The sequence below is a fragment of the Anneissia japonica genome, unplaced genomic scaffold, assembly GCF_011630105.1.
Source record: "Anneissia japonica isolate Jap-2015-1 unplaced genomic scaffold, ASM1163010v1 scaffold287611_len363355_cov233, whole genome shotgun sequence".
Taxonomy (NCBI): Eukaryota; Metazoa; Echinodermata; class Crinoidea; order Comatulida; family Comatulidae; genus Anneissia; species Anneissia japonica.
Window position 1 is genome coordinate 241484 of NW_022732785.1, and position 14896 is coordinate 256379.

Sequence of the window (14896 nt, forward strand, 5' to 3'; positions counted from 1 at the left end):
CAGTAACATTTTAAAACATTATATTTACATAAAAAAAACAATGATTTATTAATAAAGGAAGTCTTAATGAAAAGCAAGAAACCCAAAATATTAATTGAAATTTCAAAAAATTTACAGAGAAGTAAGATGATTCATATATGTCACAAAAGCACATTGGCAGATATATTTTTAAATCTTTTTTTGCACCCTTAGGAATATCTGCTCTTTCTGTCCTTTCTCACACTATTGGTCAAAACATGAAATCTAATTGGTTTGCATGATAGCTATGAGGTCACGACTTCCAATCAGCTGTTGTCAAAATCATACAATTAAGCAACTGCTCAAAATGTTTGCAAGCAGCAAAACAAAAAAATATGTGAACCAAGAAATAATCTAATTTAAAAGATTTCTTTCTGAGGAGCTCTGTGCTAAAGTATTAGCCTGTTTCATCGATAGAAGGCACAAAATGATCTAAACTTACTGTGATCTATCTAATCATCTATCCACAACTTATTTTTATTAAATTATGCATAAATGTTTATTTAAATTTGTAAATGGTACATATTTACTAACCGTCTTGCATTGTGCAGGATGGTCCAGCATTTGAAGTGATTTTGGACAAAACACGCTTTTTGCAGAAACACATGCATGATCATAAATTTGTAATTTTAGTTATAGCGCAAATTTCTTGATCAATGAAATATTAATTATGCATAATATGATTTTTTTTATGCATGTGCTTCATATGAATGCATGTATAATACAAGTGTATAAAGCATTATATGAATACAGGTACATAAATCTAGTATTGGAATCAACATTGTATTTCTAACTTTTAATTTGATGCAATACAAAAAAATCAGATTGATGATATTGTCGTTTTGCTGATAATTATAATTCAACACCTCCGCCTCGGCCGCATCTGCTTATGTTTACGATTAGTTGTTTCCAGTCTCTAGTCAGTTTATTAAATTCCCTTGTGTTCTTAAACGACGTGTGATACAGTGACGTTGACTGACTCAGATTTTTTTTTTTGTGAGGTGTTTATGTAAGATGATTGGTAATGTAGTTCTTGTTCTTCCAATGAATTTGCTGTTGGTTGTTGTGTTAAAATAATAGTCAACGGCTGTATCAGAATAATAGACATTTAATACTGGCTTACTTTGAAACATAAAGAAAATGAACAATATCAGCTTGTTCATAGAGCGATGTTGAATCCTTCAAATTTGCTAACAGCTCACCGATATTAACTCCCTGGTATATTTCAAGAATCTGCAATGAAACAAGAAATCAAATGATTACATACATCAGCAGTCTCCAAGAAATAAGGATGCACACATGACATTTAGAATTTTAAAATATAATCTAGAATGGACTGTTCTATTATTATTAAAGGGTGATCTAGGAACATTGGCAATAAGTAAAAATAAGGTCAGAATAATGACAACAATCAGTGAGTCAAGATAGTATAATACATACTCCAAGTATCGAAATGCACGTCATCCTGTTGAGATTCAATATTTCGACATTAATTATGTCATTATCAGGAATCAATGAGTCAATTATCCATATCAATGTATTATTTTGAATATGACTGGTGACACAACAGCTGAATATAATATTATAGGATAAAATGTCTTCACACAGACATATTATATTAGTGCAATTCTTCATGCTTCAACTTATTGTCACACCCACATCTGTTGGTCTACAGCTTCCGGAAAAAGAGCACTTTGAATTGGTTTTCAGCTTAGCTGCTTTATCAAGCAGAGGTTTGGTCTTGCAGGCAAGAGCAAAACATATCAATTAAACAAATATTCTAATCTCTGCTTCACAGCAACTGAAAATTGCATACAGTAGTAGATTCTACAATTACTTGCACCCAAGGATGGCATACTGATATTTTTTTTTATTTGTGGCAACCTCAAGTGTGTTGCAAATGCTGCCCTCAAACATGTTACAGCTAAACTGGCATGCAGGCAACAGCCAGTGTTATAACAGCACACAGGAGTAACTTACATTTTGAAATATTTGATAGAAGAGATTTCATTTGAAATGGGAAAGAACAATTAGATTAGTAGACTGAAAGAATGGATTGAATATATACTGCAACATTTAAAATTAATCTTTTCCTTTTTGAAGTACAGTAATTTTAAAATGTTTTACCACCAAATTCTGCCAAATTTATGTTGGGAATTACACATCTTTAAAATTAAATTCCATCACAAAATTAAACACATGTTATTAAAAAATAGTTCTTTTTACACTATTTACTCTCTGATGCATACAATTCTACATCAGTGAATAATAATAATTATTGATAATGGCTTGGAAGTCATTAACTCTGAAACATTTTTCTATTATAATATTGATATTATGTAATTCTTTAATAACAGTAATATTAAAAGCTAATGCCATACAGACAGGACATAATATGTGCTGTAATAATAATAATTACAGACGTCTGAATAATGATTGAACATTCTAACATTATTCGATACCTGCCTATCCTGTATCCAGCTTGTACTTCTCTGCCTGGTACTGGTTGTCTGACGGTCAACGTCATCTGTCGGCAGAAGATTGAATGACTGCGTCTTCTGAAGTCGCTGCTGTAAACCAACTACACACAATACCAATATCATACACAAAATGATCCGTAATGGAATCAAAATTAATTCATGAAAAATACTATTCAATTATATTCTGTCAGACTTAAAAATGTTTGATAAGACTTTGCGAAGTATAGCACTGTCCAACAACATGGAAAGACACACAATTTGTTTGATACAATTTTCTAAGACAAGCGTAGACCTGCACAACAAACATTTGCTGGTGAGTCTGACAAACATACTGTCCAGATATGGGTGTGATATAACATTATCAGGTCCTTATACAGGTATAATATGACATCATGCCCATCTATGGGTATTAATTATTCACCAGATAGTCTCATCTCTTTTATACCATCGAATATTTCAACTCTTTTACCACTTCAACATACAACTCATTTTGATCCTTTGTCACTGTATTGTGTATATTGTATATTTTTAATTTAACGGTTATTTATGTAATTTTTGCCTGTATGTATATTTTTATATCTATAGTCATGTTATTTAATCTATATGTATATTTTGTGTACTCTTTGCTCTGGAATACAAATTTCATGTACTATGTTGTATATGACAATAAATGGAATCTTGATATGACATCATGCCCTTATATGGTATAATATGACATCATCATGCCCTTATATGGGTACAATATGACATCATCTTGCCCTTATATGGGTGTCGTATGACATCATATACTTTATATCGGTGTGATATGACATCACCATGCCTTTATATAGGTGATATGACATCATCATATACTTTACATGGGTGTGATATGACATCATGCCCTTATATGGATGTAATATGACATCATCGTGCATTTACTGTAGATAGGTGTGATAAAACTTCATCATACCCATATAAGGACAATCAAACATTTGTAACATAAATCTTGGTGGTATGGACAAACCTTTAGAGAAGGTTATTAATATATCAAACATGGATATTTCATACATTTCATATTTTAGGATGATGCTCAATGTATTAAACATATTGCAAATTAAATATTAACATTTCAATTTCATTCAGTTATCTTGATATTTCTGATTCATGAAATTTCAAAATGGGGCTTGAGAATGGATATTCTTTCTTTGTACAACTGTTTGCAGGATTGAACCAAAGATCTTTAGAATTGGATGGTGTGCATGTAACCACAATGTTGCTTCTACATTCTAGTGAATCAGTCGAGATGTGCTTTCTCATAATTCATTGTTTTTTGTTTTTGCTTTCAATTAACAACTCCTTTTCAAAATACAAGAGAAGATTTAAATTGTTTGAAATTAGTTATGAATAAGACAGGCAAATTAATATACAGTATGCAAATTTTCAACAGGAAGATTTTAGTTTTAAACCATGTAAAAATTATCCAATTTGACAAAAATTCATGTGTGGGTATATATAGTATGATCATGTTGTGATGTCATCATACCTTATTTAGGCATGTCACCTGTTTTTTGTCAAATAAAATTGGATAATCTGCACAGGTCTTCAGTTAGCTTCTCAAAGAAAACAATTTTCACAACAAATAAACTCAACAGAAATAACAGAAACTGTACTCTACTAAATACAATTGACCCCCAGTGCTAAAAACATATTATTTACTGCAATTTTGACTGCAAATGCCAACAAAAATAATAAAAACACAACAATAATCCCATGGATAGCAAAGATGTTGAGAGAAATACAGGACTACTTTTTATGAGGACAAAAGTTTACTTTGGATAAGAGTTTGCAATTGGGTTTAAATATGCATAGTATTTGCCAAGAATACTAAAAACTACAAACAAATGGATGTTCTAATGTGTGACTATCTATTCAATTAAAATTAATGCATGGTTTAAACAATTTTTTCAAGAAAAATTTTAAACTCTATTCACACTATCAAATTTTCTTTGATAAAAAACTGAGGCTGTATGAACCAGTACACCTGGGTAACCCCCTTCTTGTCTCAAAAAATGAGTTCTTTTAAGTGAACACAAGCCAGACTGTGTAAACTGGGCCTACGGTTTACAGTCCTTATCCAAGAAGAATTGTTAACCACCAGAACCATTATAGGCTGTGCCGTTCAAAACAGTGCCCACATTATGGCTGAAGGTTGTGGCGTCCCTGCACTAACTGCTATGGCTAATGAACTCGCAAGTGTAGTGTACCCGATGGTGATGACATTCTATGCGACATTTAAACAACAATCATAAAAGTAATAATAACCATAATTAATGCAAAACTTTTGGAAACCTCTGTGTGAAGATGAAGAGAATGAAAAAAGATAGGCCTTAAATAGCTTCAGGAACAAACAGGTGTGCATGTTTTCTCTTATTCTTGGGCAAATCACATTTATCATGTGGATGTGATCATATTCACATTTCCTCCCCCCACCCTCCCAATGTGTTATTTCCTAGTGAATTACTTAAAAGAGAAGGCCCCTGAACACTAACTGGCATTTTGGTTCAGCTGGAAGGGCTACCCTCTATAAATAAAGTTGTAATACAAATAAAATAAAAGAGAATGATCAAAGAATGATTTTTGCTCTATATTATTTTTGCTGGATAAATAACTGAAATGAAATGTCTTGAATAAAAGATGCTTACAAGATATGAACCCATAACACTGTGTTTGGAGGATGGGCACTCCAACCACCGAGCTATGTCACTTTAAATTAATCTACTCTTTAATTTAATAGAAAAAAAAAACTAAATTGGGTTTTGTATACCTGCATTCTTTGAATAAGGACGGCCAATAACACGCGTTTGTTGGATGATGCCTGACACTGCACTTTTCGGATGTGGTGGCGAACGTTGAAAAGCGCTTGAAATAAATTCGAGCTCTGGATCCACTTCTGGATTTACATACGTTACGTTGGGCAAGAAAGGCATTGGGCAACTATCATTATCATTCAATATTTCCAAAGACTGTACAATACTCTCTAAAGCTCCTAAAATTGTTACAAATAATTTGAAAAATTGAAAAAAAAAAAGCTCTTAATACATTTGCAAGCAAAGTACTGACATACTATATGCACCAAGCACATGCAACATGAACTACATAGTTAGGGTATTTGAATGAACATAACACAAGCATGCAACATAGTGTGTTAGTTTCCACCTGTAAAATAAATATTGGGTATGTGCAAGCAGAAACAGCAAAGGTCAAAGGTCAAAGTGAGCTGTGAAAGCAATGGCAGTTTGCAAGATCTCGACACACAATGCTTCTGTGTATCTAAGATTGCATCTGCCATTCCATCTAATACAGCTTGTTACATTCATACCTGACCCTTCGCTCAAATCAATGGACCGTGTCCGCTGAAGTAACTGATGAACGGTGCCAGACAGGCGTCGTTTGCGCAACACTTCGGTTCTCCGGTTCCAGTCGGGATTATGTTCCAATGAAGCTACATGTTTCACACTTGGGAGATTCAGCAAGGGGGTGGACTCGTTCATTTCGTTAATAAGGGAAGTTTTTGCTGATGAATAAAGTCATATCAGATCTTGCTAATCACCCAATTTCATTTAATTAAACATAGCAAGAGCAAGTAGACCAGGAAACATTGTCAAAATATATTTTTAATAGCAGTCAAAAAGACAACAATGATGACATGATATCGGTGGTGATATAAATATGGCAATGATGAGGATGATGAAAATGAAGATGGTGATTATGATGATGAGGACGATGATGATGATGATGAAAATGAAGATGGTGATGATGGTGAAGATGATTATAACAATGATGATGATGAGGATGATGACGATGATGAAAATGAAGATGATGATGATGATGAAAATGATGATGATAAAGAGGATGATGATGAAGATGATGATGACAATGAGGTTGATCATGATGATGATGATTATGATGCTATGATGAAAAAGATGATGATGGTGATTAGGAAATGATGACAATGGTGATTATGGTGATACAAGATAATGATGATGATGTTGATGATGGTGATGGTGCTGTTGTAATGAAGACCTGTATCTTATACACATCTTCCTTATACAGGTATAATATGACATCATGCCCATCTATGGGTATTAATTATTCACCAGATAGTCTCATCTCTTTTATACCATCGAATATTTCAACTCTTTTACCACTTCAACATACAACTCATTTTGATCCTTTGTCACTGTATTGTGTATATTGTATATTTTCCTCAAAGCAAAAATTTATCTAGTAAGGTGTCATCCATAATTATCAACATTTTCAAGAGTACAAAACATATGCTTATGGGGAGAAGAGGGTTGAAAGTGTAGGCATAAGTATTCTTTTTAAAAAAAAGATAAAATAAAGATCTCAAAATAAGATGGATCATTTTTGGTGTATTCTTTTAGTGGGAAGTCACAGAAAAGAGTTTGTTTGTTGTTTGTTTGTTTTGTTTGTTTGTTTCTGACCGCCAGGGGTTTGAAAAAATAGTGTCAGCCACCGCCAGACTTTTTAGCAAATTTTAACACTTTACCGAAGCTCGTTGAAAGTGTGTATGTGATCAGATTGACATGTAGTGTCTGAATACTACAAGAACTACAAACATCTTAGCTTTACAATGGCACCAAACTCTTCATTCTAATCACAATCTGTGACCCGTAACAGTAAAATGAAAATTACTCACTTTCGGAGGTTTATGCAATTTCGCACAACAAAGCTGAGATAATTGCAATTTTGTGAAAGTACATCATACGCGCCCCCCTCCCAAGTCAGTCAATTAATTAATAAATGATGTAATCAATCATTAAAAAGCTTATTAAATGTTAGAGTGAACATCAAGTACAGTATATTAGTCTTTCCCTACCAAGCCTTTTGTAAAGTTGACTTAGGACTCGAGCTGGATGGATTTGGATTGGTGAGACTTCTGACACAGTATCAACCATGATATTTTGAGAAGCAAGAGCTTCTTGTATCTCTTTATTTTCAGCAAGCAAAACAACTGCGAAGGAATTAAAAATATTGACAACAGTTGTAACTATCAAACGTCTACATGGAGTAAATAAACGGGTTACAGTAAATAATAGGTTTAAGGCCCTTTCACATCTGTTCAGGTTCAAGCTCAAGATTTCAATTCATGTTTCAATTTTTTGATAACTGTTCAAATCTACTCAGGTTAGGTAGTAGCTAGGCCTAGCCTAGGCTAGCAAGAAAAGATGTAGATAGCTCTTGAGGGGCTATTCTAGTCACATACCTGTGAGGCCAAACCTGGCCCCAATTTCTGAAAATACTATGCTCCTCTGTAATCTTTAGAACTTTTATAATATAATATTTTATTTAACTGGATTTGCATTTGCAATTCTTCTATATTTAAAAATCATCATCCAGACCTAGGCCTGATCTTGCCTCTGCCGACACCACACACTCTCTCTCTCCTAACTTTGAAACTGTGGTTTTGATTAGTCAGAAGACGTTCAGTATAAATCAAGTGCAAAAAAAAAATCGGTTGTAGACCGATTTGATCTGGTAGCCGGTAACTATAGCCGGTTGTGGTATACCGGAACGAAGCAAATGGGAGCAGATCATGAATTTAGCATGGATAAAATAGAAGTCCATTTTGTTTTGCCTGAACATGAGCTGGGGCATGAACGGAAACCTGAACAGATGTGAAAGGGCCTTTATACATGATTACTAAACACAGTTTGGACTTCCTTTTAATGGAGCAGCACTCTTCTTGTCCTGAGCCAACTCCTATTGGCAGCCTTACATTCTATGTTCACACTTCGTATCTCTATCTCATGTATTTTTTTTTTCATATGTTTACACCACTCTTAAAAGATTAACCACAATAGTTCCACATCATTACCCACCTACCACCAACCATTCAAAAAACTCAAACCACTATAATAGTCCTATAGATGAAAAATATTTTCCCACACTTTCAAGATTTCTGACGAGTCGCTGATTTTTACACCAAGATAGTAACATTTTTAAATGTCTTGAAACAAATTATTAAAAAAAACTTACCCTGTACAACAAGATCTGGCTTAGGTTCGGTTGAGAAACGGCGATTCAGAGGGTCAATTTCCCCTGGCGCTAAGAACTTCTCTTTCAAAAGACAGCCAAGGATATAGAGAGACTGCCCCCACATGTGAGGTATCTTGCCTCCTGCTTCTCGTCCCTGACTGTGTGGATTTTTATACTCCAAGTCAACCTGAAAAAAACATATTCTGTTACATAAATTAATATTAATAATAATAATATAATAATGATTTATAGGGAACATATTGTACACCTTTATCGGCTTAACATTATTAGCCCTGGTCATAGGATCAAGCACATGGAACACATACTCAGCTCCCAGGGGAGAATTCCATAATGTTGCAGCTGTAATCAGTGCATTTTGTGTTTGAATTTGTACTCCTGGGTGGAGACAACCATAAAGGGAAAGTGCCTCTTTGGAATTGTATTGAGGTAACAAATTTGTTACTATTTGGATGAAAAAGGATGCATATAAGATGAAACATCCCATCCCCTATGGACCCCATTGGAAATAAGTTTCTTAAATTTATGAGTTTATCCATGGCATTCTTTTTTTCATGTAACTGTCTTTTTAATTAAATTTTATTGTATTGTTTTTAGGATGATGTAAATTGAAACTTTTTTATGCAAGATGCTGAATAAAACAGAACAAATCCTCACCCCATCGCAAGATTTGAACCCAGTACTCTGGGACTGGAAGGCAAGACCACCAAGCTACCTCACAAGTGATACAATAAAAGATATTCTACCAACCTTTTCATGCGGAACGTAATAAAGCTCTGGAACTCCTTTAATTCCGTTGTCAAGTCTGACTAGCGCATTATCAAGCTTCTCACCGTATCTGTCTACCAGTTCCTTGTTACCCCGAAAGATGCCATCTAACACCAAGTATGCCCAGAATAATGGCCACTCACATTCTATGTTCTCGAAGATCTTAAGCTCTGCAGGATCGTAGTACAGTCTATTGGGATCCTAAGTACAAACAATCATTAATAAAAAATTATGACTGGAAGAAATTTATGTTTGCACCACCAATGGTAGGGTGCATTTCACCAAAAGCATAAAACAAAATGTCCTAATGTGGCTTAAACTGAACAAGTTCTCATAATCTTTAAAGAACTGATGAGGGCAGTATGATAGAGGCAGTGGAGTATATTTGCTTTAATTCGCCTTTTAATTAATCAATCAGCAGGTTAATCCTAGAGCTTCTCATCAGAGCTAAAAAAAAAATATGGAAGGACAGAGCCAGGAACGTGGAGGATTTATAGAGAATGGGGAGACATAAGCAATTTTGTTCACATAAATATTTAAAATATTTTAATGTATGGATTCTGTACCTCTTTAGCCGTTTTGTGACCATCTCTGAGGAACCGCTTGCAGCCGTACTGTCCGTCTAATTTATCGATGATCTGTTCTCTCGTTACATTCACAAGTGTCTCATCATCGCAGGCAAATGCGGGGAAGCCTATCAGACTCAGGAGCCCAGCGTCAATCTCCTATAAGAGTAAATACATGAAAGTATCATACTTATGATTCAGATTGTTGGTGCTAAAAAAAAAAACAACAGTGTTAAACTTAGGTTATCTCTATTCAGCGTTTAATGCTTCGTGTATGCGCCTTTCAGAAGAGGCTTTTTGTTAACACTACTAAAACATGCTTAAATCATGGGGGAAATAACCTCCATGCTTAAATACAGTACACAGTGTCGTAAGTTGGCAAGGGTTCATAATAAAAATAAAAGTAAAAAAAATAAATAAATAAAATGTCATAAAATTGAAAAAAAAAAAAAAAATACCAAGACGCAATTTGAACTCACGACCTTTGGTTCTTTAGAACCCATCTTTAACCGACCGCGCAATCCATTTGACATGCCCTATTAGTGGTAATGGCAGTAACATACATTCCTTAATTAAACCCCTGTTGTTTTGTAGGTGTAGGGGCCACCCTAGGGGTGAAACTAAAAAAAAAGGGCCATGAACGTTTGTTGGAAATAACCTCTAGTTTATGTGCACAAAATTTTGTTTAAAACCAGCGACGCTGGACGCATCTAAAATGCTGGTAACAACAAGAACAAAAACAAGAACAGCAGTGAGGTACTGCGTTCTTTAACGTGCACACCATAAATGCACACGGGAACGACTTAAACGCTCATCCGAAAGATGGTGCACTATTGTAACTTGTATTTCTCCCATCCTGCTGAAACACAAGAAGAGGCAGCGATGGGAATTGAACCGGGGACCTAGAGATCTCCACGGTTCAGCGCTCACACAGTGGCTACCACCAGATTAGCCAACTGAGCTAAGCTGCTCTCTACATGTGTGTGTATTGACACTCTGGAAAGGTCTATACATCTTAACATTAACATTGAATATGTTTAACAAATATACTGCTAACCTTGGAGTTTGATTCTTTGGGCAGCATGGACTGCAGAATGGCCTGGCAACAAGCAATATGGTCAGACTGGACATGGATCACCGACGCTGCTCCTCCCCTTGCACCATACAGATCAAGCTTGTTGATTGCCTCCATTGCGGCCTAAAGCATAAACACAAAAAAAACAAAAAACAATCATTTCCTTTCATTTATCCTGAGACAGGATTCCCAACAGTGAAAAAACAAACAAACAATAAAAACAAACAAAAAACAAACAAACAAAAAAAAAACAAACAACAAAAAAAACAACAAACAAACAAAACAAAAAAAACAAACAAATAAACAAAAAAAACAACANNNNAAAAAAAACAAACAAAAAAAAAAAACAAAAAAAAACAAACAAAACAAAACAAATAAAAAAAACAAACAAACAAAACAAAACAAACAAAAAACAAACAAAAGAAACAAAAAATCACTCAAAATCACTTAGGAGGGCGGAATAAACTATAGCTGTGTTTACATTGGTCAAAATTAAAGATGTTGACGAAAGGTATATGCTAAATTGTACATCATTTTAAACTTAGAATTAAATATGCAGCAAAATTTATAAACACCATAGCTCTAAATATTTTAGGCAAGATTTTTTTATACCTTGTTGTTACCTATCGTCAGAGGAAGGGGAAAAAAAAACAAATTTTGTTTCTCATTTAGCAAAATGATTTTATCAAAACCATCTAGGCAGAGGAGAAAATAGAAATAAAATTTTATTTATAAATTAAAAAATGCAGTAATAAGGTTGATTTATTATATTTTAGGAAAGTAGAGGGCATATCAAATATAAATGTTATTTTTTATGAAATTTCCATTTTTGTGGGGGAGGGTGCAATAACTGGCAAAAAATAAAATTTTATTATTTATTCAAAATCACCATTTTTTGGCAGTAGCAGGGTTCACTAAACAAGGTATATAGGTCTTGCCTAACTCCATATTGTCAGTTAGGTGGGTTAAGATACATGTATCCATACATATGTGTTACATGTTGTAGTTGTGTGGTGCTGTACTGCGACTGGTCCCCATGGTCCATAATTCCAATCATTATTTCTTCATTAGCAATACCTTGGCCATTCCAATTGAGCTTGCATTCAATTCTGGTAAACCGTGGTTTGTCTTATCTCCTCTTTCCCAGATCCCATAATCTGGAATACGGTAAGCTGACTGGATGTAAAATACTAGGTTCTGCACAAATGCTACTTCATCAAGGCTAAATATGATTTGTAACCCTGCGAGAAAAATATTTCAATATTAAAACATTCTACTTAAGTTTATCTCTAACAAACATTAAGAAAAAATTCCCACCGAATAATATAAACAAGCAGTATTGGGTCAGAGACACTATATGTCCTGATCTCGACCATCAAACGTCACTATTAGATAGGCTTATCTTCATACGAATGAATACCTTGTTCGAAGCAAGAAATCAAGCTGTTGTACCGTCATTATATGAAACTATATTTAGGCAAGCCGCATGTTTTTTTTAATAATAATTTTACGTACTCCTTGGTACCAAGATGTGTTCGTAAATTGAAAAATTCATAAACTAAATTGGGTGTCAGTTTGCAATACGTAGGCCTAGCTATCCTCTGCCATTGAGGACAGATAGGCTGACAGCGGCCAGGCCTACCACAAACCGACAGTGCAGCAGCATAGTCTACCGCGCTAGAGCCTAGCTGAATTTACTTTCGATAAAAACCAAATTATTTTTATTGCTGGCATTCTCCCACTTAACAAAATATTATTTTAACTCTTATTTAAACATCCGTATGTTGGATCTGTTCTTTCTAGTTGTTAGATAGCCAAATTGTGTTGTTTACATGCATTCCGTGATTATATCTAGCATTCATGATGCCAATAATATGTTGCTGACCCCAACACTATTGTTCGTCATTGTAAACATGTGTGCTCAATCCGACGACACTTGCGTTGGTAGTTCGTTGTTCTGGGTAGGTTTATTACATTAATATAGTGAGTATAGATGTGTATAAGAGACAGGACCTAGAGATCTCCACGGTTCAGCGCTCACACAGTGGCTACCACCAGATTAGCCAACTGAGCTAAGCTGCTCTCTACATGTGTGTGTATTGACACTCTGGAAAGGTCTATACATCTTAACATTAACATTGAATATGTTTAACAAATATACTGCTAACCTTGGAGTTTGATTCTTTGGGCAGCATGGACTGCAGAATGGCCTGGCAACAAGCAATATGGTCAGACTGGACATGGATCACCGACGCTGCTCCTCCCCTTGCACCATACAGATCAAGCTTGTTGATTGCCTCCATTGCAGCCTAAAGCATAACAACAACAAAAAAACAAAAAACAATCATTTCCTTTCATTTATCCTGAGACAGGATTCCCAACAGTGAAAAAACAAACAAACAATAAAAACAAACAAAAAACAAACAAACAAAAAAAAAACAAACAACAAAAAAAACAACAAACAAACAAAACAAAAAAAACAAACAAATAAACAAAAAAAACAACAAAAAAAAAAACAAAAAAAAAAACTGGCAACGAACAGAGCTGTCCTTAAAATTGGTTAACAACCTGGCAATTAATTATGTATTAAACAAATATCGCGAGTTGCTACCGTCGTGAATCGCCGGGAGAGAACGTTGTTTTTAGTAATAAAAAGCTACGAACTATTGTAGTGAGAGAACTGGATGAAAAAGAATCGTAAGATATTGTTAGTAGGGCACAGTAGATAAAAAGACACGTTTTGAAGATCGAAGTGTAGTACTAAAATGCATTAGCGCCAATATCTCTTTAGTGGAAGGGGTGAAATTTGACCAAAAATGGCAGATTTTACACGTTTTTACCTAAAAATGGTATTTTGAAGCTAGTCGACGTCCGTCACTGGAAGATTCAATTTGAATATATTTGGTGTCATACGAAAGCTATTGAAATTATCTATCAAATGATGTAGATGATTAATTATATTAATTGTGCGACCTAAAAAATAGCCAAAGACTGATTTTTTAATGACTTTTTTGGCTAAATTTAATAATACATGTTATATTAACTAAATACGAAAAATACTAAGCTAACAACCATGCACTTCGTCTGATACTTTTTCAAAACTGACCACATAATCACCTATAAAAATTTTAGACATCAACATCGTGTTTCAGAGTTATAGCCTAGTATGTCAAATTTTATCTCTCACAAAAATGGCAAATTTTACATTTCTTCACTACAAAATGGTATTAAGCTAGTATCGTTATTAAAAGAATCAATTTGAATATATTCGATATCATAGGAAAATGATGTGTATGATGACCCATTATGTTAACTTTGACCCCAAAAATACCAAAAAAATATTTTTTTAATGACTTTTGGCTAAATTTAAAAACAAAAACTTTTTGTCTCATACTTTCCCAAACAAACTGGTGAATTCTTATCACCAGGCCTTTGCTCACACGGAATGGGTTGTTACCACGTTGAATTGTGGAGTTTAGTGCCAAATTTAACCCGAAAATGGCAAATTTTATACATTTTAACACCAAAATGGTACATATGTTAAAGCTAGTCCGTCCCTGGAAGATTCAATATGAATATATTTGGTGTCATACGAAAACTATTCAAATTATCTATCGAATGATATGTATGATGACACAAATTTTGTTACCCAAATATCCCCAAAGAACTATTTTTATGACTGTTTTTGCTAAATTTAATACTACATATCTTGTTAAATATATACGAAATAAGTTAACAACTTTTTCGTTCGATACGGTACTTTTTATGGTGTCATAAGACAACTATTAAACTTATATCTATCAAATGATGTGTCAGAAAAATTATTATTAAGCTTGTGACACAAAAATCACCAAAAAAAACCAAAACGTAATGGTTTATGACTGTTTTTGGCTAAATTAAATAAGATAGGCCTATGTTTTATTTATGAAAAC

The 14896-nt window shown here is 34.1% G+C and overlaps 1 protein-coding gene across 1 annotated transcript in view; it reads right to left on the reverse strand.

Moving 5' to 3' along the window:
• The window catches only part of LOC117115802 (probable phosphorylase b kinase regulatory subunit alpha), a gene marked incomplete in the record, with an annotated part of 42641 nt that overhangs the window by 16542 nt on the left and 11203 nt on the right, over positions 1–14896 (reverse strand). Inside the window, 3 exon segments of the mRNA XM_033259740.1 lie at positions 1142–1251; positions 2481–2599; positions 5302–5523. Coding sequence (XP_033115631.1) covers positions 1142–1251; positions 2481–2599; positions 5302–5523 — 451 coding nt within the window.